This window comes from Pelophylax lessonae (assembly GCF_965119305.1).
Source record: "Pelophylax lessonae genome assembly, chromosome: 6".
Lineage (NCBI taxonomy): Eukaryota > Metazoa > Chordata > Amphibia > Anura > Ranidae > Pelophylax > Pelophylax lessonae.
Genome location: NC_138773.1, coordinates 215,898,449 through 215,923,521, shown reverse-complemented (window position 1 = coordinate 215,923,521; position 25,073 = coordinate 215,898,449). Strand labels below are relative to the sequence as shown.

Below are 25,073 nucleotides of genomic sequence, written 5' to 3'. Positions count from 1 at the left end.
AGATTTTGTTGTTATCTGCAAAATTTTTGAGCTTTCTTCCTTCAGTCACTATCTCTGCTTTGTGACAGCAGCCAAGACTGACGCCAACTTTCTCTGATTTTATTTGCTGGGACCACTGTTTTCTGCTCCCTAATGAATATTTGTGGCCATAATATGTAGACAATATTTTAGGGCTTGTTCATCCAATAGCATACATGTATGTAGTTTTAACTTGTGATTTGCAAATTGCAAAGTATTGCAGCTTGTCAGAATGCTCTGCATTGAGGAACAACACAACGTTTTTCAGTGCTTTGGATAAACTAGAGCCATATGACATATGGCTTTTTGCATAATGCAGCCCAACACTAATTGTGTCAACAAGCCCTTGGTTAAAAGAAAATGTATTTGTGTAAACATAATTTTTTTTTGTCTCTTGATATCCTACTAGCTTCTAAATATACTATATGTAGCGTCTATAAATATACTAAATATACTAGTTTTAGTGATAGATAGTAGCATTGGAAAGAGATATCTAGAAGATGGCAAGTTAGCTTTAGCAGCATAAAGAGCAGGGCCTATGTACAAACATGCACACTATAATTTAAAAAATAGAGTAGTATAACACGCCCTACTGTCATTTTAGTCAGTTTTTCATTGGTTTTAGTGTAAGCCAATGGCACCAAAAAATCACATTAATTTATTGCCTCTTTGTACATAAGTCCTACTACACACAAGAGCTGCGAATATGTTATAATATCCAAACGAAATAAACAAGGTAACAGAAAAAAGAAAAAGAAAGAAAATGGAAATTAAGAGCTTGAAGCGGCCACACATCCAGCAGCAGAGCACAGCATGTATATAAAGAGTCTGTCAGCAAAGCTAGTATGTTTAAAAGGAAAACCTTTTGCTTCCTGAAGGTCTTGGCTCTTGTGAATCATCAGACTTCCTCCCTGGTGTTAGCTTCTCAGCACTGTCCAGCAAGGCGCTGAGAGCCACGCGCCGAAACACATTGCCGTGAGCTTCTTTAATGAATTGTACCAGTTGTCGAATATCACAGTACAGACCCTGTTGATGTAAAAGCAAAGGAGACAGATGCAGTGGCATAACAACAAAGATTGATATTGTGCAAACATACAATCTGTCATACTGCCAACTCAACCAACCCCCCCCCCCCCCAAAAAAAAAAAGTTTTGCCTCAAAGGAGTCTCAGTCTTTAAAATTCTTCAAAGAATGCATGTCTAAGGATAAGGCTACGCATGGAATATTTAGAGCCCTGTGATGCTATTAAATTGACTGCTAAGCAAAATAATCAATTGCCGAACAGCTGAAACAAATGACCCTCTTTAGTGGTGGTTGACCCACAAGTTGACAATCAGCTTTGACTTATTACTGACTTCATGTGTTTATTTCAGATCAACCACTGAAGCCAAAGAACAGCCAGCTGAGTGGAGAAGGAGAAAGTTTGTAGAAGGTCAGCCCAGTTATTCAGTTAACACCAGTCTTTAAAGCCACAATGCTAAAAAATGTTAATATGTAGGTGCATTTGATGTCATTCTTGGCAGTCGGCAGACCATCTGTGCTGCAGTTTATATTACAATGATTACACCTAAAAACTGCGGGTTACATAGAAAAACACAGAATGAATATTGTTCCCTATGTTGCGGCTCTGGTGGCCATGTGCGTCCCTTGCTGGAGCCAGTTGTGCTGCAGTCAGGTGGCTGGAAGTGACACTATCAGACTGGAACGCACAGTGCAGCCATGCTGCTGGATTGGCGCTGCTGGTGTGCGTTCCAGCGGGGGACAGCAACATCGGTATTGGAATGCAATTCAAATCGGCAGCAAAAAAAGGGTGAACTACAAGTGTGATCACTGTAAGTGATAATCAAGGCACAATGAGGTCAACATATTACTATATCTAAAAGGAAATTGGAAATAGATGTAATATGATATATAATATATATATATATATATATATATATATATATATATATATATACATAAAGATCTTACATTAAGACCCTTCCTGTGTGTGCATGTGAGACCTGTACATCTGGATTCTGGGGTAGATTTTACATACCTTAAGCCAATTGTTAGTAATGGTTCTTATGTTACAACAAATTTTAGATGCATTTGGGTTTGTTTATTATATTAAAATGGATTGAGCATAAAGGGTTAACTCCCACCCATGGGGCATGTTAGAGACACCCCTATCCCACAATAGCCATGCCACTCTATTATTTAGGTGAAGAAGCAGTCTTGTTGGCTCTGAGGAAGAGGCAAGTCTTTGAAACGCGTTAGCATATTTGATTTCCAATTGTCCCATCACATAATATGATGTTGTTATTTTTATATGAGAAGCTTTGATGAATCTGTCAGTTTGTGAGTATAATACTTACCACCTTTTTATGAAACAAAGATATGAGGATAAGGCACTAGGCTGGTGCGCCCCTTGTTTTGTTTTACGGTTCCAGTGCATATTAGGTTGCCTGATACTATATATATATATATATATATATATATATATATATATATATATATATAATATATGTTTGTTCCAGGCCAGAGACATTAAGTAGCGCAGTAAATAAAAGAATGACAGCCATGGAGCATGCAATCATTAAAAACAATGGCAGCTCTCATATTTCTATCCCAACAGATTCCCTGTTTAAATTTAATTTTTTAATGCAATAACACAATGCACAATCTTTTTCTATGATATTGTAATTAATTAAAAATAAAAATAATTTAAAAAAAATGATAAAAATTAAAAGGATCAGTATCACATCAATACATATATGGGAATGATGAGAAAAACTGAGCAAGGTTAATCTGTTAAATTGTACCTGTGTCTCAAATACATACATTCAATTATTCACATATTCCTAACACATAGAGTTGGGCGAACGGTTCGGGCCGAGCAAAAGTTCGGCCTGAACATCGTTTGTTTGTCCGTTCGGCGAACACCCAAATATGCAGGGCGTTCGGCGAGTGTTTTCCCCACCGAACACCCTGCAATGCACTGCGTGCTACACAGTGCATTCTAAGCCAAAGCTTTGCCCAATCAGGGCGCAGTGAATAGCTGGTGGTTAAGGAGCAGGGCTAGGAAGCGGGCCACGGCATCCTTAACAATCGATGAGTCATCAGCTGTCAATGGGCTTCCCTACTTACAGCTGAACAAAAAAAAAACATTGGCAGCAATAAAAAGGGAAACGGGCCGGCTATGTGAAATTAACGATGAATTTACATTGGGGGACACTTTTTTTATTTTTTGTGTGTTTTTATTACTTTTTGACACTGTTTTGATGAATGGGCAGTGGCACTATGTACCCCATACTCATTCACATAGGAGGGGGCCAAGATCTGGGGCCCCCCTTGTTATAGGGGGCTTGCAGATTCTGAAAAACCCTCTGGCCGCAGACCCACCACAACCACAGCCAAGGTTTGTGGGGATGAGGCCCTCGTCCCCATCAACATGGACCCCCTGCCCCACATGGACCCCCTGCCCCACAGCACCCACCCTCCTATGTTGAGGGCATGTGGCCTGGAGTGTTCAGGAGGGGAGCGCTCGTCCACCCCCCCCCCTTTCTTGGTCTTCCAGGCTGTGTGCTCACAAAAGGGTCTGGTATGGATTGGGGGGGGGGGGGGCTACACTGCTTTTTAAAAACATTTTTCTATTGCCGGCAATGGTACTGTGTTTCCGTCAATCTAAACGTAATTTCATTCATTTTTTTCTTCTTTAGAAATGTTAGAAATGTAATTTTAGCTGCAGAATGTTCTATACATGCTACGGATGCACCACTTTACAGACAGTCTAAGGGGACCACCCAGGCACTATATTTAAAGCAATTTTTCATTTTTTTTGTTAAAATCAATGCTCCTGTAAAAACGATCTTTTAAAAAAGTGTTTGCATTGATACATGTCCTCCAGGGAAGTACCTGGACCCCCATACACTTTGTATAGACAATTACTTGCATATAAGCCTTCGAAATGTGGACTTTGATTTTTCGAGTTTGAGCCACATAGACTTTAATAGGGTTTGCCATTTGGGTAAGAACTTTTTCTCTCTTTGGGAGTTCTGGTGCGAACCAAACAGGTGGTGTAAAACCAAGCCATTCCTAACATTCCTAGCTGCTTGTAATGTGAAGTAATTAATTCTCAGAGATCATCAAAGATCACAAATTTTTTTGATAGCTTTACATGTCAAGGCTGTCAGGCTGCCAATATTCTGCTTTGGTAGAAAGTAATATTCAAATTCTAACATTTCTGTTTCTCTGTTGAGAACTTTAAAGATGAATTTTCACAATGCCTACAGATAAAGAGGTGAATGAGGGCATGCTTTAAAATGCTTTAACTGATTGTTCAGAATATGTAGCTATATTAGTGTGCACAGTCTGGGAACAGGTTCATTTTAATAAGTTTAGCAAGAAAATAAGTATTGTCACACATTTGTTTTTATTCTTTTTTCATACTCCTTAGCTCTAGCTTTTCAAAAAATCGAACATTCATATTAACTTTACTGTTTATTAATCATCTTACCAGATTCTCAGGGCTATGCAGTTCATGAGTTGTAGAAGCACAGCGTGTGATTAGAGACTTAAACATTGAACTCACAATGATACCCTCCACACCCTGAGCTGTAGACTTGTTGTCCATTGTGGCAAAATTATTCCCAAAACCAGCTCTGTCTGAGAAAACACATAAACCATTTTACAAATTCTCACAATTTTATTTTTAGAGAAATTAAAGAAAAAGACCCTATAACAGATATGAATTTTAGTTTCATGTTAATATTGACCTCAGTAGAAACACTGGTATTGTGAGTACAAGTTTTCTCTGCATTTTCAGTTGCCATGACTTAACCTGTCTACAATATCAGTATTACTCAATAGAGTGCTCAGATTTCACATTACAAGTAACTGTCCATTTATATGTTTTTCACCCAAGATTCATAGCTTTTTCTAATTGTATTCAATTGAAAAAAGTGAAAGTTGAATGAATATTAGGTGAAAAAATGTATACCCCATAGTCTTTCTTGCATCACTGGAAAGATCAAGAGATTTCAGTTATTGAACTCACTTTCAGTGACAGTGGGCAATGAACGCTTTCACAATCTGCTAAAAGCATGTTTTTATTACTGTTTTGGGTCTAGATTTCCCTTTGAACTTCCTGTCATACAGAGTTCTGAATCATTCCAATTTATCCAAAAAGAACTAAAATGTTTTATTTGGCTTTAGGAGAGTTTTCCACATACAGTCAGTGAGAAGAAGTGCTTAAATGTTATATCATCAGCAATCCACTTTTAAATAATCTTAATGTATAAAGTCATACAATTTATTTAAAATATAACACGTTTTAAGCCAAATATCTGCATTTAACTATAAAGTTATTGTAGGTCTGAGAACTAGATGTATACTTTATGTACAATATGATGCATTTACACACTGTTACTTTCCAATTTATCAATTAAACACTTACTATCAGTAACAGGCTCCATGCAGAATCCCAGAAGAGCGTGAAGAAAGTCCACTACATTATTTAATGAGTCTTTGTTTACATAGTCCTTCATTGTTTGCCGAAACTGGACTTTGTCCAATTTATATAGTTTGGTAAGGCAGCTTTGAGCCTGCAAGAGTAATAAAAATGCTAGACTTTTTAACTCTAGATTAAGGTAAAATATACTGAATGCAATTATCATCTGTTGTACTATGTCATCACTTTTTTATGCATCAAAGAAAAATAACATATACAGTTTGAAAGAAGAAATGCATATGGCATGATTATAGTGATTGTTCTAGAAAAGCAACTTCATACTGTACCTGGTTCCTAAGGCGATCCCCAGATAACCCACGATGTCCCTCACCACAACCATATGCACAGCCCAGTGATTTCACCAGTTTGATCAGCATGGTGAGTGCCAACTTGTGAGTAGTGACTGGAATATCCTCATCCTAATAAAACAGGGAAGAAAGCAAATATTTGCAAGTGGGTCTTTTAAAAGATGCTTTGTTCAATAAACAACTGATATTCATAAAGAGACCCCGTCACCAGGCCAAACAGCCTAGAGCAGTGAGGACTATAAAGAAGAGCTAGGAGGTGGTATGGGTTGTGCTGTGCTCTCCTCTTTTGTCAGAACAGCGCTCCTCAAAGCGGCAGATGTCACAGGATCGCTCTTCCATCAGGCTGTACACACACAGTTTGTATACCCCCCCCCCCATTATGTCCTCCAGGGGCTGCTTCTCAAATGACAGGAGGAAATGTGGGTAGGGGGCAGGTAATCAAACTATGTGGACAGGGTCCCCTATATTTGAGGGGCCACGGCCTTGGACCTGTAGAGCACCCTGCCTTTGGGCTTTGGTATTCCTGGGTCCAGCGCCTAAAAAGGACAGCATTACAGGCAAAACCTGCTTCTTTTTAGTCCATTGACTGTTATTCGATGGATCGGATAGCTTACCCCTTAGATTCAATGATCTTTGATTGGGGTATCATAGCATAATCTTCTTTCTTCTTCTTTGAAACATAACAAACATGTGGAGCTCCTCTCCACAGCGACCTTCACCTTTTAGACACTGTCGAAAAAACTGAGGTACTTCCTGTGTGGGAGGGGTTATATAGGGGGTCATCAATTCTGATTGGTTGCCAGAGCCCTTCACTTATAGGTGGCCTATATAACCCATATGTTATGATTATGGCTCTGTCTCCCATAATGTACGAAAATAAAGCAATACTGTGTCATCTGCTGCATGAGGGAGTGTGAGCTTACAGGCAGATTGTACACAGTGGGGGGGGGGAGGGCGATCATTTGTGTTGGGGATGGTTGTGGAGGAGGGGGCTAGGAGGGGTGTTGGGGGGATTTGGGAATTTGTGCAAGGAGGAGGAATGGGGGATATGTGCTAAGTGGGGGGTTTGGGGGTAATTGTGCAAGGAGGGGGGAGGGGGGTTGGGGGGCATTTTTGTGCTAGGAGGGGTGATGTGGTGGGGAATTGTGCTAGGGGGGAGATTGGGAGGGATCTGTGCTAGGAGGAGGGATTGGGGGGATTTGGGTAGAGAGGGAGGATTTATGCCGAGAGGGTAATATGGAGTGGGTTGTGCTAGGAAAAGGGATTTGGGGGAATCTGTCCTAGGAGGCGGGATTGGAGGGAGAGGATTTGAGCTGGGACTGGGAGGGGGATTTTGTGTCAAGAGGGGTAGGAGGAATTTGGGCTAATAGGGGAGACTGAGGAGGGGAAGATATGTGAAAGGAGGGGTAATTTAACCTGGGAGGTGGGTTTGGAGGGCATAGATTTGTACTTGTGAATTTGAACATATGAGGAGGAAGAACTTTTGCATTTTTGTTTGGGGAGAATTTTGGCTTGTTAGTAGAATGTATGCTTAGGGGGAGAGTGTGCTGATTAGCACTGTCTTTTTTATGGGGAGGGATTTATGCTGAGACAGGATGCTTACACTTTGGGGGAGGCGCAGTTTGTCATCTTTGCCCTATGCGCTAGATAACCTTGTCCCGTCACTGCTCCCACTTCACACAGGGCATCAACAGATCTCCTCCTCCCCACACAGCACATAGCTGAGATCAGATTCCCTTTCACACACATCCCCAATCTGCACAGTGTGTAGCTGGCTGCTATGTTGCAGTTCTGAACTGTGAAATTCCAGATCTGAATGGCAGAACAGCTGCAGTAGCCAGCTACACATTGTGCAGATTGAGGCAGTGTCTGTAAGGGAATCCGATTTCAGCTATGTTCTGTGTGGGAAGGAAGAAATTGGCTGAGTAGCCCAGGCTGTGTGCAGTGCGGGGATGGGAGAAGGAGCTCTGCTGAGTGCTCTGCCATCAGTAAACTTGGTCCTCTTCTCTGCTGACCCCTGTATCCTGCCCTACTCACCCCTGCCCTCTACTCCGCTGACCCCATGTATCCTGTCTTGCTAACCCCTGTACACTGCCCTGCTGACCCCTGTCCTCTGTCTTGCTGATCCATATACATTGCCCTTTTGACCCCTATTCTCTACTCTGCTGACCCCCTGTACCCTGCCGACCATTGTCTTCCATCCTGCTGATCCCTGTACACAGCCTTTCTGACCACTGTCCTTTGCTCTTCTGCCCTGATAACACGTGTTCTCCATTCTTCTGACTCCTGTCATCTGCTCTGTTGACCCCTGTCCTCTGCTCTGTTGACCCCTGTCCTGCACACAGCCTCAGGATATTTAAGTGGGCGGCTACAATATTTACAATGTAACTCCAGCCAAAACTACTGTCCACGACCCTGTTGGAGAGATTTCACCTCACTTTTGTTCTTGTGAGAGCAGGGAAAGAAATAAGGGGTCTGGTTGTCACAGGTACAAGAAGACACAGAGGGGTTGATATACTAAATCTGGAGCACTCAGAAACTGAGGCAGCTGTGCATGGTAGCCAACCAGCTTCTAACTTCAGCTTGTTCAATTAAAGATAAAAAACTTGGAAGCTGACTAGTTTCTTTTCAGAGCTGCACAAGATTTTGCACTCCTCAGTTTTAGTAAATCAATCCCAGAGTGCAAAACATTACATTATTTGAAAAAGAAGCCGCATCTCTAGCCGTCCAATTAAAGTGAATGCGACTGTCGGTGAGTCAACAGCGGGTCAATGGAGGAGCCACTTCTCTTTTCTAACTCGAGAACTCGGTCTGGTCACTTCACGATTTCAGAGACACTCTGAAACTGACACTCGGGACCTGGCTGCAGCAGAGAAAGGGATGTACAAGCTTCTAATATGGATCATACAGCGTGTTTGACCCCCTATAACTAAGGGGTCCAGTGGCTCTGGTAAGCGGTACCTTTACATTTCACTGGGTGATTGTGTGGAGGTGAAGGTTTTTCTAAAGAAATCACTTCTATCAAGTCTATGTCTTTACTATTGGCTGTTTGGTTGACCCAATTGATCTGGACACTAGAGACTTTTATTTAACCCTTGCACGATCGATTTGATTTAATGTGATATATTTGTTGAGCGCTAATTTTTTTCATTTTTTTCACAGGCCTGGGTGCACCATTGGCTGGGTTTTCTCCACTGCTCAATGAGAACTCTCTCATGGAGCACAGTGGGGAGATTTCCCAGTCTTAACAGGTACACCTGCATGACATGACAGCCCAGCTGAAAATCATGGCCCTGCTGTTAGGCAGCCAGGGCCCACAACACTTTACCTAGCTACACACAAACAAAGTGCAAACAGGCAGCCTGCTTTTTGAGATACTGTATGTCCACAGGAAGGAATGCCGGGTGGAAATATTTTTTATAGGCTTGGCGTGATGTCACCAGGAACAGACTAATGCTTGGTGGGCCATTTTTAAGGTGTATCGGCACATGGGTTGACTTGTTATGTATTGCCTTTGATGCAGCTGGCTGGAGCCGGACCCTGATTTCCAGAATATTAACATGGGGAGCTAATAAGGTTAAATAAACTTTGCACATCTTTACTTGAATTTGGCTGCTTTGAGGGTATCATGAGACAGTCTAAAGGAGTGGATGCCTTCAAATCTTAGATTGTTACAGTATCAGTATCAAGGAACTTTTTGAAACATTACACTACATGTGTGAGGGAGTTTGAGTTGCTATGGGAAAGCATATGGTCACGCTATTGGGTATGATTTGCAATATATGACACACACCTCCACTCCTCTTCTATACCACAGGGTCTGAATATATGTTTGTCTCAATAATAAGTCTTCAAGCTGCATATAGTGACTCTGGAGTTGTGAGAAACATCTTTTCTTTCTTTATGTGGCTATTCATTGTTTCAATCCGAAGGGAGTTTTGAGTGGGGCTATGTGCTAGTATCAATTAAAAAACACTTTATTAAAATAAGCAGCACACTTACATTAAAGTTAGCATGAATCAGCATGGATAGGGAACACCTGAGCCTAAGCAGTTGTGACCAGTGTATAAGTGTGCTGCTTAATTTAATAAAGTGTTTTTTATTTGATACTGACCTCAGCGCCCTGCTGTTCCTTTTGTTCCGCATTGAGGTGATCCTACTCAAATCTTCTGCGGAAGCTGCAGAGATTCCAGTCTCAGTCCCTTCTCCTGTTCAGCCATCCATCCATCCATCCATCCATCCATCCATCCATCCAGTTGCCTCATCCATTCCTCTAACCTGTTGATGGTCTACAGAGACAGATGAAAGTTCCAATGGACCAAGAGATTTTGCACTTCTCCTAGGAGTGCCGTATGTACTATGTGCTAGTATCCACTTTTGAAGGATGGATTGTAAATATCTGCAAGCATATAACCTTCCTCTGGACCACATCACTACAGTCACATTGGATTATTACTGCATGTGTTTTTTTACCTAAATCATCGTTTCAATGCAGTGGGGAAGTTATCTTTGTTTCATGAGGCACAGTTATAATATATCTGTTCCCTCGGCAGCCTACAGAACTTTGTTTTATCCCCTTGATGTTGCTTGCTCTGGGTATAAAATATATTTAGCCTAAAACACTGTGCTAGGTTATGATTGATAGCCTGGTACGATATTTTATCTCATGGTATTTTGGGCAAATATTTTTGACATCACATTGTGTATGATAATGCCGTTATAGTAAAGGCAGAACTTAAAACATATTACTAATTTCCACAATTGCAAGGGAATGGCCTATTCTAATTTCATCAGAACAGAAATGTGTAAGGCTCTGCAATAGAAATAGCTGAAATTGTTGCAATGTATATAGCTGACCTGCAGGAGATTTTTATAAACCAGTTTTGTAAAGCAGCAATGCATGACATTCCATTTTCATACATACAAGAGTTTCTGTGCCTGATAATTACCTTTTCAGTGCTTTTGTCATTCTTTTCAAAATATCGATCACCACTTCCATCATCACCGCCACCTCCTCCACCACTACCACTACCTCCTCCTCCACTACTTGCTCCACCACTACCAGCTGAAGGGCCCCCAAAACCACAGCTAGATCCACGGGCGCCTCCTTTTATCTGGAAGTTTCCTTCACTTTGCCTCTTCTCAGCAGTAACTGAGGCAGATCCTGAAACAGTAGTTGATTCATTCTCCTTGTTTTCACTCTTCTTCCTCTTTTTTTCTATACATGGCACTACCCCAAGCTGCAGCAGACAGTCTACAATATTTAGGGCTACATCACAGATACGAGAGCTGATATCATGATTCAAAACAAGGTAAACTGCTTTAAGAACAACCTAGGGTAGAAAGAAAATATATGCATTATGTGGGGAAGTTTTTGCATGGATTATTACATTAAATAAAACTCCAGCAGCAGGTATGCATCAATAGTTTATTGATCTATATCATACAGCAAAAGTATAATATGTTATGCACCTTTACCAGTAAAAATCAGACCCTGTGCTTTAATGAAGTGACTGTGCCTTATGTGCACACAGCCAAGAACATAAAACAGTGGTGGTTGACTTATTAAATATTAAAGAGCAATATACAATTTGTGCCCTCTGACACCCTCAGGGGCCACACATAAGGCTCAGTATATGTAATGCTACAGCAGAATGTCAGAGCTTGTGGACAAACCACAGGAGATGGTCAGAGACTAATGACATACTACATGAATGATTGGAGACTGGGAATATGCTGCAAAATAAAGTCAGAGTTTGGGGACAAGTTACATGAGACTGCTAAAGACTACTTTACAAATCAATGCTATCATATTAGCGGTGCCATCTCTGAGCAAGAATCTCAGTCCAGGATGTGGGTTCTTACACTAAATGATGCATGAATGAGATGGTGGCAGTCTGTTGGGGAGAAAATAAGACTATGACTTTGTCCCCAGGAATAATGTGATCACCTTGAGAGGTAATCCATATCAGCATGTAGTGCATATTGTCTAGTATGCAAATACACTAGATAATGTGCATAAAAATCTAATAAGTACACTTAAAAAGCAGGATAGCGTTTTAAATTGAGATGTTCTTTAAATCACTGATGATAACTATAACAACCACATTTGCGGTATAGCCGCTATCTAGTGCTTAAAATCCCCACAAACGATGTTAGTCTGCCCACTACTGCCAGTACATTATGGTGACTGAAAGTAATGCCCATGGAGCAGCAAAGTAGGAAAGGCTCCAAATCCATCATACAAGATTAGCTATTTTTTCTTCTGGTACTATACTTACTCGGCTATAAGGAGACTTTTCAACACCAAGAGGATAAAATGCCAGTCAATAGAACTTTAGACCAGGCTATTCTTGTTTTAATAAAAAAAATCTGGCTGTTTACAGAGCTTTATAGCTCAAGTGGAAATTTATGCATAGAGTCGGGATATCTACTTTTTCCTCCCACCCATGAGTCTTCAGAGTTTCCCATCTCCCTCCCTCCCCATCCCTACCTGCATCTTGGAGGAGTTAAGTAACAAATACAGTTGTCTTTTAATTTACCACTCATGAACTAACCTGCACTAACAGAACGACTTCACTTTTCAATTTACCCCTGTATTAGAGCTGTGTCCTGTGCAATGTTTACTTCTGCTTGGGTAGACTTCCTCTTTGGTGCTTACTGTGTCAGCATACAAAGCTTTCATAGAGTTGTATGGGGCTATCCCAGGAGGCGGCTATAACTTTTATGGGGATGGTCCCATAAAAGTCTAAGAAAGCTCAGTGCAAGAACAGCCAGGCAAAAATGTTTTTAAAAAAATAAAATAAATTGACCTAAAACATATATAGTTTCCCTTAATATGTTTATTCTACTGATATTGTTAAAATGTAAATACACTTTACTTACAGCTAGATCCAGCATTCCGTTCTTATGGACAAAGTTGTTGGTACCATCTATGTGATCCGTGTCTTCAAGGCTGCTGTAGTTTATGCAGGAATCGGTAAGACTACGGGGCAGATTGGCACAGGCAAGAGGTTCATGTGGAATCTCAGGGATTGGCACTTGATTGCAGAGCTTCCTCATATGCTCGGTGAAGAAGTCAGCATAGCCAACATTAAAAGAGGCCAGCGTGGTGTTGAATGTGGCCACAGTTATGGTAGAAATCTGAGATCTCACTGCAATGAGTCAGTATGACTATGTTATCTATCTTACTATATCTTTCACATGATGTATCGTACACAGTATACATGACCACCCTTCGCATTGTACTTACCCTCTTTATTGGTGTTCTCTCCATGACTGTTAGAATGGTCTGGAATGTCACTTAGCAATGTATGATGGGAGTGGGAATGTCTTGCACTCAAACTTTCCATCTCTGTAGCTGTTTCAGAGCTCCCCCGTCTGGTGAATTTACCTTGAGCAATATTAACATTGGACGACTGTTAGCAAAATATATTTAACATTTAACATTCAAAAATGGTATTTCAGTAATCTTGTAATTACTGTGTACGTGAAAAACATTCTAAGAAAATGCACTGTCAGCACTTTATTAATATATATGACTAACAAGCAGAAATATTAGCTGAATCAGTAGAGGTAAAACTCAATGAGAAACTAGATTTATCCCATAAGACTAAAATGCTTGACTTTATCCTATCGAAATACTTTCATATAACAATCGCATCCTGAAATCTAAGAGACATCTACTTCCTCCCATCTAAAACAAGAATCCATAAAAGCAAGATCATAGTTGAAATACTTTCAAAATGGCATTAAGATGTTTAGACCTAAGCATTTCAGTGTCAGTTGACATCCGTATATAGTAGGAAAACAGAGCAAGCACTTAATCCAATTAACCTTGCCACATATCTATATTCCACATTTTGTTCCAAGCTTGACAAAGAATCAATGAGGTTTTGGATTTCACTCGATGCACTATATAAATGAAAGCAATAGAAAGCTATTTTAAACACAAATCTTTTATGCAGGCTGCTTTTGTCTTGCCCAAAATATCACTCTCTTCCTCTCTCTATATATGTATAGTGATATCTTTCTTGAACCGTATTTTAGGTGAAAGAAATACTATTTTGGTTTGCCATAACCTTTCCTGAATATGATCTGGTATCTTTATAATCAGTGTGTATAGAAGTTTTTCTGATAATCCCACCCGATTTCAAGACTACAAAAATTATTTTCAAACTTCTCCAGTATACCTGTAGCACTGCTCCATTGGGAGCTGCTGGTTACGGGTTCCCCTGAGTTACCATTAGCAACAACCTGACAGTTTGACATTTTTCCCAAGTGTTTTAGCTCAGTCAGGAAACAGTCCAGTAGCTTTGGTATTTGTGGTTTTATTTGGAACTTGGATAGGAGGGAATGAGTGGGATACTCCAACTTTATACACTATGCACAATAGGCTGGGACAACTTGAAAATGCTGAGTAACGCTAGTCACGGCTAGGCCGCTGTTTCACTTTGCCCTTAGCTGTGAAGTATATTTGAATGAGCTTTCTGAGGTAAACTGTATCCTGAGGTAAACTGGACTGTACTGCAGAACAACTTCAGGGCCCTTCCTGGCACCCCCTTTGTTCCTAATCTTCAGGGTCAACCACATGGCACCCCCTTTACTGATACACTCCTTGTGTGAGCTAGCTCCTTGATCCCCTGACTTCTCTGGAGTGGTCCCCTCTCCTAAGCAGACCCTTAGGCAGATCTCCTGGTACTCACGATACTGTTTTTCCCAAGATGATTCTGCCAGCGGCTCCCCTTGTCAGCACTCTGGATCCTCTACAGCTCAGCTCCACACCTGGTTCACTAGGCCGAATGCCTGAACCACCTTACTTACACTTGCAGGAGGAGAGACAGCCATCCACCTCCTCCTGGGACTTTGCTTCCGCCAAAAGACGCCCTGTCACATGCTCCCTCAGGATTTATTGCCAATCCCAGGATGCATTGCAGCAATGCCCACCCACTGAGACAGCCATAAACCCTGATGTTCCACTGGTTAGGTTTCCTCCACCGTCCAACAAGCTCCCTTATTGGATACAGTGGGGACACTCCCCCAGACCCAGTAAATCACACCTGGAAACATGTGACAGGCAGAACTAACAGATCAGGCTCTCCTGAGAAGCAGAAAAGAGCCACTTGATGCTTTTACCTAGCACCTACCTAGGAGGGTGCTGCATCGCTAACACTTTTCTCCTCTTACTGCCTGATAGGTAGTAAAAAGTGGGGGCTGTGAAAAAGATGCACTTATTTCCAGCCTACACTCTACACATGGCTGCCCACTCACAACTAATATGCAGAGCCTTGAGCAACCAAACTCACCTAATATTGTGGTTTGCCAGCCCCCTTTCTCAATAGTGCGCCTGTCCTCTCCAATACCAGAAAAACTCCCAAAGGAAAACGTACTGCGGGTCGGGGATACATCCAAGTGATCCTCATGAAGTAGAAATGGCACCCCCATTCTGCGCTGTCGCTTCTTCCCATGATGGTGGTATGGTATGGATCCTTTTCGTTCTCTATCTTCTCTTCGGCTCTTAAACTGCAAAAGTGCATAACTGAGTTTCAATATTAATGTCATATATGTTACTACTGAAAAATCCTTAATACGCACTCTAGTCTGCTAAAGTAAATAAGGTATTAAAGGGAATTCTTTACTTTTGCAAACAACTTTTGCATTTTAATTATGACTAATAAAGGATCTTGCTTCTCAGATTCCCTGGCCCTTCTAACATAGTGATGTTTCTGCAGAAAAGAGTTTTTAGTATGTTGAATGGAGTGCAGAGCTAAGGTTTATGTCTGCAATTCCATTGGGGAGATTTCCCTTTGTTTCCTATCTTTGTGAAGACTGTAAAAGAAAGGGGGGAGCGGCTGCCACCTGCATAGACAGCAATAAAACAATTTTATCATTTTTCCAATGCTAAAAATGTGTTTTTGCTTTTGTCTGTGTCCCCTTTGGAAAGATTATAATTTCCTGTTCTAACAGGACATGAGGGGGTTTTCTCTCCAACAGGGACACAACCAACTTTAAAAGACAAATTTTGCCACAAAAGAGATCAAATAGCCAAATATCAAGTGCCCAGTTTAGGGGAGCCGCCATCTGTTACTCCTAACAGGCAAAATTTTTCCATTTTGTTATCTGAAAATAAACTGTACAGAGCCGGAAACATGCCATACTTTGATATTACAAATTAGCTTGTCTGTGGATGTAGGGTTAAAGGCATTTTACACATTATACTCTATACTTCCTTATTAACTGGTCTGCACCTCCTAGAGTTTTTAAAACTTAATATCTTACCTTCTTGAATATGTTTATCCCAAGATCAGAGGACAGATCTGGTATTGCCGGTCTTCGGAGATTAGTTAGTGATACTTTGGCATATGGCTCTGTACCCAAGGATCTGTCTTCTTCATTACATTTGGTCATATCCTATAAAAAAAGAGGTAAGGATTTCAAAAGTATTCATGCAGAACTTCAAATATACTCAGGGATGGATTTCTCATCAGGCACTGTAGGCACGTGCCTAAAGGTGCCCTTCATAAAGGGGCGCCCGTCTGGAAAGCGAAAGAGAGAATTCTGGGCCTCTCTCTCTCTGTGGGGGCAGGGGCGCAAACAGCTGCAGGTATTTTAATAGTAGTGTATAGTAGTTTAATTATGCTCAGGGCCATTCCACCAGCCCTCCCCTCTCCAGCCTGTCACTTAACACAGAAGCCGGTAATGGAAATTTTCTATTCCACTCACTTCCTCCACCGGCTGCTGTGTGCTAGCACCTAAATACAGGGAATCTATCCCACATCTGCTTGATGGATGCCCTGGGACCGGGTCCAGAGTCCGCAACTGTCGGCGTTTAAAAGATTCCAGATGCAGTTTCTATCCCCTACTGGCTGCCTGTCAGATCTGTGTAGCACAGAGCCGTCTGAAGCGCTCTGAAACTCCTCCTTGGCTTTGTGCTACACCAGATCTGACAGACAGAGATACTGTTAGGCTCTGCCTAACAGAATGGAGTCAGCTGCTCTAAATTGGAGCCTCTAATACAACAAGGTGAGAGGGAAAGGGGGGAGGAAGAGGGGCCGGTTGTGCAGAGACTGTGGAGAAGTTGTGGATGTTCTGCAGAGGTCAGAGCTGGGGGGAAGGTGTTGGGAGGTTATAGATTGTGCAAAGTGAGAGCTGTGGGTGAGGGGATTTGAACAGAGTTAAGAGAGGAGCTGAAGGTGCAGAGTTTGAGAGCTGTAGAGAGTAAAAAAGGGGATTGTGGATGGAAGGGAGGGGGTACATGCTAAGGTAAATTGTGGAATGGAGGGGGGGTGTGAGTTGTGGATGGGGGGGGTGAGCTGTGGGTAGGGGACAGAGGATAAGCTGTATGCTGGGGGGGGGGGGGAGAAGAGGGTGAGCTATGGATGGGGGGAGAGGGTGAACTGTGGACAAGAGGAGAGAAGGTGCCCTGTGGATGGGGGGGTTGAGCTGGGGATGGGGGGGTTGGGTGAGCTGTTAGCGGGGAGAAGAGGGTAAGCTGTGGACGGGGGGGGGGGGGTGAGCTGTGGATGGTGGGAAGGTGAGCTGTGGATGGGTGGGGGGGTGAGATGTGGACGGGGAGTTGCCTTGTGGATGTTCGGAGAGGGTGAACTGTGGACAAGAGGAGAGAACATGAACTGTGGATGGGGGGGTTAGCTGTGAATAGGGGGGTTAAGGTGAACTGTGGATTGGGAGAGAAGGTGGGCTGTGGATTGGGGGGGAGATGAGCTGTGGACAGGGGTAGGGAAGGTGAGCTTTGACCACACCCATTATTTGGCAACACTTTACTTCTCTTTCCCCAGGAATGACGGGATTGGGAGCGGGGAGTTTACTGGGGAGGGTGGGTTACTGCACCTATTCTCTACGAAAAAAAAAGCCCGGGTTATGCTTCTGCTCCCGGTTCCAGTGGCTCCCAGATGGTCTGAATGACCCTTTCAGTATATTCACAAGGAACCAGGACCTGTAGCATGGAAGGACTTTTTTTTTCCTAAATCAGCTTGAAGGCAGATTTACAAGAGCTTCCAGTGCCTTGTTTGCTGATAAAATTAAAGTTCCGACTTACATCTACTTCTTCACTGCCAGCCTCTTTCAGTGAAGTGCTGAGAGAAGGGTGGGCTCGAGCTAAGAGGGAATCAGGGGCAGGGTGGAAGGTGGCATATTGGAGACATCACATCATCAGCACAACAGGCAGGGGCAGTTGTCAGTGTGAAGTGAACACACAGGCACAGGACAGGAGTACACTGACTGAGGAAACCTCCATCCATTCTCCATTCATGAAGTCTGCAGAGAATTCTCAGAAAAAGTACAGTCAGTAAAAGAGATACACAGCAAAGTGTGTGTGCCTTGCCTCAATGCAATGCAGTTTGTTGCCTATGATGAATTAGACCCCTTTCACACTAGCGCCCCACAGGGCATGGGGACCTCTGGGGACCCTGATGTAAAGGGGAATTCTGATGCAATAGGGAGCACTGCAGACCCTGATGTAAAGGGGAACACTGCTGACTGTGATGGGGGGAAGAGGGGGTTTTGGTGACTTGAGACCATCTTACATCAGAGTTCCCCTTTACATCATGGTCTCCAGTGTCCCCCTTACATCAGAGTTCCTCTTTATATCAGTGTCTACAGCAGTCCCCCTTGCACTGTAAAGGAGAACTGAGGACTCTGCTGTAAGGGGAACTCTGTAGACTCTTGAGTAGGGGGGGGGCACCCCTACATCAGAGTTCCCTTTACATCACAGTCTGCAGCATTCCCATTTACACATATAAAAAAATGTATATAAAAATATTATATCAAGAAAAAGAAAGTCTGTCTTTTGGTGATATGCCGTTTCAGAATTCTCTGCCTATAGGCTCCTGAGATGTACATCTGGTCCTGAATATAATGAATGCTGAGTTAATACGACTAGATCTTTCCTATATATTATTTCCAGAAATGCATGCTAAACTTTTCATAGTCTTCACCACAATAGGACATAGCAGAGGCACTGCAACCAACAGAGTGTGACCTGGACAGAACAAGAGCACAAACCAGACTCACTTTGCCTCTATTGAAACTTTCCAGATTTAATATTTGACATAATTACTATTTTTCCCCAACATTAAATTCAATCATTTAGATTAAAATCAGATTAAAATCACAAGTTCAATTCTGGAGCCCAGCTTGTCATAACCCATATCATTTTTTTCACTGTTTGTTATGAAACATACTGTAACTTTGCCTAGTTAGTAGAAATAGGCAGTAAAGGGCTGGTAGAAGACGTGTTATTGAATGGTGAAAAAATTCAAGCATTGTTCAAAATAGTGACAAATGTATATATTCTGTAAATATAAAAAAATGTAATTTTATAACCCTTTATCTAGGTGAATTCCCACCTGGGTTTTATGGGTGTTGACAAGAGAGGGAGCAGCTGCCACCATGGAGCTACTGCGAGGACGTGGAACTGGGGGCTCCTCAGGTTCAGGTGACTTCTCTGGCTTCTCCTCCAGCATGTGTCTGAGCCGATTAAGGTAATACATGAGTGACCACTGTGTCCCCTCCTCTGACCAGTAGGGTTGGAGCAGACATCTTAGTACTGCCACATCAAAGTATGTGGCATAACGGGATTTTTGGCATGGGGGAATCACCAGAGATGGTCTAAAAATGAACAGGAAACACAAAAAAGTTGCTATAAACATTCCATAATTAACTAATTGTGTGTGAAAGTTAACAATTATTGTAGTACCTTGGAAGTGGAGGAGGTCCTCTCTCCTGTGGCATGTGAGAGGTGGCACAACCATCAAAAGAGTTGGCTCTCTGACAGCTGGATGCAGTTGGTCGTGGACTGGGTGATATGGAGTCAGGCTGAGATACTTCATACACAACCTCAAATCCCTGCTATTATAAATAATATATTATATACTGCTAAATGAATAATGGAGTATAATATTTTAAAAACAACTGCATTAATGGTATGGGTTTGTATGGGTAAAGGACCTTTCTATGATTTTAATAATAATAGGAAGAACCTGAATATTTCCTCACCTCTAGGTTTATTTAATACCCTTGATAGATGGTCATAAAGAATTATGGGAAAAACTGTACTCATTGTGCCGTACCTGTTTGGATCCTGCATCCTGCTTTGGTGAATCCACAATTTGGTTCTGACTGTTGCATGGTGAACTTCGTTTTGCTAAAATATAGATGTTTAAACAGTTTAATCACTACAATATATGTCAGATGTATTATTTCTACTTTTACTGTTCTAATAGAAAACACACAAGACATAGCCAAATACATGTTACACTGAGTTGCACAGTTGAATACTTTTTTAAAAATATTTATCAGTGAAAATAATACCAAGACACCTGGCAGTGTCCCCGCTTAGGCCTTAAACCTTGGCTATTGGCTGGTCCTGCAGACAGTCTCACACAGTACCTCTGTGTTCATGCACCCATCTGTCAACTCACCCAACTTTCCTGGCTCTCTCAGCTCTCCAGGCTCTCTCAGTCTTTTTAGTCACTGCTCCCTGCTGCACAGACCCATGGCCTGGCCTTTCGATAGGAGATCTTCTGACACCCCAGGCTTTCTTAGTCCTCTGAGGCTTCTAGGTTTCCACAGTCCTCTGGACTTACTTAGTAATTTTGACTCTCAGTCCTCCAGACTTGTTTAGCTGGCTCGACTCTCCCAGCCCCCTGAATAAGGAAGCTCCTGTTTTCAGCATTGAGTGCTGTCTTCTGAACAGAGCACACCTGTCTTGGAAGCCCTGAGCTATGCCCAAGCCTTTCATTAAAAAGTCTGTGTGCACCTGTACACACACCCCTCTTGTCTTCAGCAAGACATGGACAGTGGGTTGGAGAGTTGTTCCCTATCACTCTGCATTTGTGCGGGAAATTGCAACATTCTCCTCTTGTGGCAACAGGACAGAAATTAAGGGGAAAGCTCTCCAACAGTGGACAGTTGCAGATTGCATAGCCATCATGTTATCAGATATACAGTACATATTGATGAGCTTTAAGAGTAGTATGAATAGCTAAATGTCTAACAAAAACATGACAACTGACTGACATTAAAGAAAATGTTTGCTTTTCCCATGCAGGGAAAAGGCGACAGGTTCTCTTCTACTGGGAGCAAAGATAAATACCTAGCATTTAAGAGTATGGGAATGAGGTGACTTGTTTCTTTGCGTGTGACATCACTGGTGCCTGGACACTCAGACACCCATTGCTGTTACATGGGTTAGGACACAAGGAAAATATGTTTTACCATTCAGGTATAAAGTAAACCTTTAGTGCCAAAATTAGTACTTCCAGAGTTATCAGTACCAAAGTTTTTGCAAACCTCAACTACTGTAAAAAATGAGCTTTGCATTCCCTTAGCCCACCCTATATTGGGTGGCCTAATTGACTAGTAAGGAGGCTCAGGGGGTGGATCATGTTGTGCCAAGCTTGACCTATACAACAAAATGTTTTATATTTTAACTTCATTTATTGTATTTGTTGATCTACTTATTGTTTTTAGCTTTTGTTGACGATAACCTCAATGTAAGCATTTTTCCATCATAAGTTCAGTTTTAACTGACCAGGTTTACTTTAACTTAAGCTATGGCATTTATTTTCATTTAAAGTGGTAGTAAACTGCAGTTAAAGAAAAAAAAAGTTCCCCTGCAAGGCAATGTCATACTGTGCATTATGAAAGACTACCTTAAAATAAAGACCTCCATCTACACGCTGTCACTGCTTCCATCTTCACCCGGTCACCCCTTCTGGGTACGCGGCCCCCAGCTACATGAGTGTCCAGGGGCGCAATGACGTCGCTCCCCCGCTTTGGCAAAGGCACCGCTGTTTACGACACAGACTCGCTGGTGACGTCACCAGCTGCATGCACTCTGCATATCTCCTAAACAGTGCAAGTTTAGGAGATAGTCACAGCACCTACAGGCAAGCCTTCCAAGGCTTACCTGTAAGTATAAGTAATAAAACAGAGTTTACTACCAGTTTAAGGACACTACAGAATAAACTGTGAAAAAATTACCTGTTATGATGTTACGGATAGGTTTAACCAGTGCGGTAAAAGCAGGAACTTCAGGATGTCTGTGTTCCCACATTGGCTGCCAGATGCAAAGGCCACTTGCCAGACGAAAAGTCAGATCAGATTCCTTAAAAAAAAAACCCTGTTTATTAGCTCTCAGCAATTTTTACACAAGCCAATAAAAATAATTTCACTGAAGAAGTCTCATGAAAAAAAAAAAATACCCATGAAATCAGGTTTTGAGCCACTTACTTTAATTCTGTGGACTAGGGGAGCAAAAAGAAAAACAAAGAGCTCCACTGTGGCCATAGAATTCTGCAGGAACTTCCTTCGATTGTTCTCATCTTCTTCATTGGCATTACTTTGCCTAGGTTGTCCTGGAGAGCCTAGGTTTTCTTGATGGATAAAGGCACCACTTCGAGCACTCCAGCTAGAACTCCGGTCAGTGCTAAACCTGTCATTACTGCAGTCCTGGGGAGCTTCTAGAAGCATCCAATGAAGAGTATGGAGCAGTTTAGTTTCTGCAACACCAAGCTTATCCTGGTGGCCTATGTAGAAAATAAAACCATAATTAGGACCAGTACCGCAACAGTGTTGTCCAGCGCCCAGGGCAAGGATGTAGAATTGAGCTCGCCCCCCCCCCCCCATGTTAATACATGCCATAGAATGGGTGTACCACCCTGCATCTATTCTTTGCCCCTTTGCTTCTCTGCACCCCAGGGTAGCTACCCCTCCTGCCCATTCCTTGTCCCGGGCCCTGATTAGGACCTTAAAGTATAACTAAAGGCAAAACTTTTGTTTTAGTTTTGGATGGAGTGCAGAGGGATTAGATCACCTGCCAGTTTTCATTGCAGTCTGTGTCCCTGTTAGGGAGGTTCACCCTCTCTTTTTGTCCTGTTTACCATTATCATTGACAATAAAAGTAAAAGAAAACTCAAAATTTTAAGTTGTCCCCAGAAAAGTAATATATGGGAAATGTTTCAATGCGGACACTAATTCGGGTGACCTGGGGGTCCCCAAGAAATTCTATTAATGTGTAGGGATTTCCTCTAACTTCCTGTTTGGCTATGGGACAGGAAGTGAAGGGAAATCCCTGTAATGGGACACAGATGGCAAAAAAAAGATAATCTAACAGGGGTTATATCCTTCCCTTACTCTATCCAAAATGAAAAAATAGTTCTACTTTAATACAATGAAAATCAAACAGACCATGAACCATGATGGTTAGTCCTATCAGAAGAAATATGAAGCTTTTTAGTTGTTGGCAAGCTAAATCTTACAGTTACTGGGAAATGCATGTCTGCAAAACACTCAGGTCAGACATCTCAAACACCAAGAATAATACCAACCTAATTTGTTTCTATTGGAAAGCAGTGTCGCTGTACAATGTAAAACATGCGGAAGTGCGGCTTGGACTAATTCCCATCGGGAGATACTCTGGATAGCTTCTGAGAGGGCAGGAGAGAGGCCATGCAGCTTGTTTTCCACCAAAACCCTTTCAAATGACTAGTGTAGAAAGACAATAATAGTAAGCATTAGGTAAAATTTAACACTGTGCAGATATATTGTACTACAAACCTTTTGTAACTGCTGAGCTTTAATTATGTCCCAAAAACCTGACAACTAAAGTAGTTGATTGTACTCTAGTCCTCTAGAAATGTTTGCACCTTCACAGCATATACTTGGTGGATACACAGTAGCATCTAGTGGTTGAAGGGGAGCGGCGCACCTATTCACTTTCTGAAGTTGAAATGAGAGCTATTGCAGTCTCTAATATTTACAACTTAAAGTATATCTAAAGACAATATTTTTTCAGCTCTGGGTATGCAGAACAGAGATTGGTTTAAACCTCTGTTAGGTGTGTGTCAAGTGTTTTGTGTACCATTTGGAGATTTTCTTTTAGTTCCTGTCTCTGAGACACAACAGAAGGTGAGAGCATGCAAGTGCAAACAAGTGTATGCATTGGAAGATTTCTGGTGACAACCAAAAATGTTTGGATTTTCTTCACCTTCAGTCCCATTAACTATGGTCATCGGGGCAAATAGAGAGCAAAATGAAGAGAAAACCAGCACACCAAGTAGATTCTGAAGCAGGATTTACTAAAGTCCCATATCAGCAAAAAAGTGGTTGCAACTCTTTTGCTGATATGGGACGTCAGTAAATCCTACTTCAGAATCTACTTGGTGTGCTGGTCTTCTCTTCATTGCTGGATTCTGTATAGTGCCCCTGTAATGCCTTGCACCCACCCTCCATAAGGGTTTTCCATGGATGTCTGTGCAGAATGGTTTGATGAATTTTTAGAAATAAAATCCTGACTATTTTATCCAAAGTGCAAAAAATAGCTTTTGACTTTAAATACACGTTTTTTTTTTTAAATCAGATGCTTATTATTGATATATTTTCTTTAATAGTTTTAACCACCTGCCGCCCACCTGCATTTTGCTGCAGGCGAGCTACACATGCAGGTATATTCACGTACCTGTATGCTGGCACAGTCTTCCAGGTTCAGGGTACGGCCCCCCCCCTCACCACGGCTTACTCCCACTGGGATTGAACACAGCAGGATTTTGTCAACAAGCTTCAGCCAATGATTCATTGCTGAGACCTGCTGATTGGCTGTTGGATCACAGCCCAGAGCCCAATGTTTACAAACACACAGAGATCTGTTTGTTTCCTCTCCCTGCAAAGCATGGATGATGTTTTACTTAATTCCCAACTCTTAAAATGTTGACGTTGCTTCCATGTTGGACTTTCTTTGAGACATGCTTTTGACTATTTTGAAAATTGTAAGTGCTTTTTTACCTTTTTAAAATAAAAATATTGAGTGGTTTTACGCTATGGAGTTTTTAAATAAATGTTCTGCACAATATATTAAACTAATTTATGTATACGCATATTATCCATATGTAAACACATGTTATAGGTGGTATTTGTGTTTTTTTCTTATTGCTAAGTGCACTTTTTTTTTCCTGTATTTTTTCTTTGGCTTTGTTAGAGCCCTTTTTTTAATCTTGTATGTTAAGTGTGATAGCACATACATATTTATTATACAAATTTTTTAACACTTGCAGGGTGCAGGGTGGAGGTTCATATAGTTTATTTAAAATTTCAAACATATTAGACACATTACAGGGATTATTCACAATGACTGTGCGAATGCTGAGGCATTAGAAATACTGGATAACCCTCTGCACACTGCTATATACCCTTTATAACAAACTTTGTAATGAAAAACAGGGATTGTTAGTTCACCATAT

At 41.7% G+C, this 25,073-nt stretch overlaps 1 protein-coding gene across 35 annotated transcripts in view; it reads right to left on the bottom strand.

Annotated features, from left to right (window-relative positions):
* Positions 1–25,073, bottom strand: part of UNC80 (unc-80 homolog, NALCN channel complex subunit) — a 222,403-nt gene that overhangs the window by 181,770 nt on the left and 15,560 nt on the right. For 31 of the 35 annotated variants that reach the window (XM_082262331.1, XM_082262360.1, XM_082262361.1 and 28 more), the window contains exons 3-17: positions 23,166–23,322; positions 22,069–22,364; positions 21,820–21,943; positions 19,905–19,978; positions 19,532–19,683; positions 19,182–19,443; positions 16,096–16,227; positions 15,123–15,339; positions 13,070–13,210; positions 12,703–12,971; positions 10,767–11,150; positions 5,797–5,928; positions 5,456–5,603; positions 4,517–4,665; positions 881–1,044 (exon numbers count right to left, since the gene is read on the bottom strand). In XM_082262331.1, coding sequence (XP_082118457.1) covers positions 881–1,044; positions 4,517–4,665; positions 5,456–5,603; positions 5,797–5,928; positions 10,767–11,150; positions 12,703–12,971; positions 13,070–13,210; positions 15,123–15,339; positions 16,096–16,227; positions 19,182–19,443; positions 19,532–19,683; positions 19,905–19,978; positions 21,820–21,943; positions 22,069–22,364; positions 23,166–23,322 — 2,801 coding nt within the window. The remainder of the gene's footprint in view (positions 1–880; positions 1,045–4,516; positions 4,666–5,455; positions 5,604–5,796; positions 5,929–10,766; positions 11,151–12,702; positions 12,972–13,069; positions 13,211–15,122; positions 15,340–16,095; positions 16,228–19,181; positions 19,444–19,531; positions 19,684–19,904; positions 19,979–21,819; positions 21,944–22,068; positions 22,365–23,165; positions 23,323–25,073) is intronic. The other 4 variants (XM_082262335.1, XM_082262358.1, XM_082262342.1 and 1 more) reach the window with 2 other exon arrangements.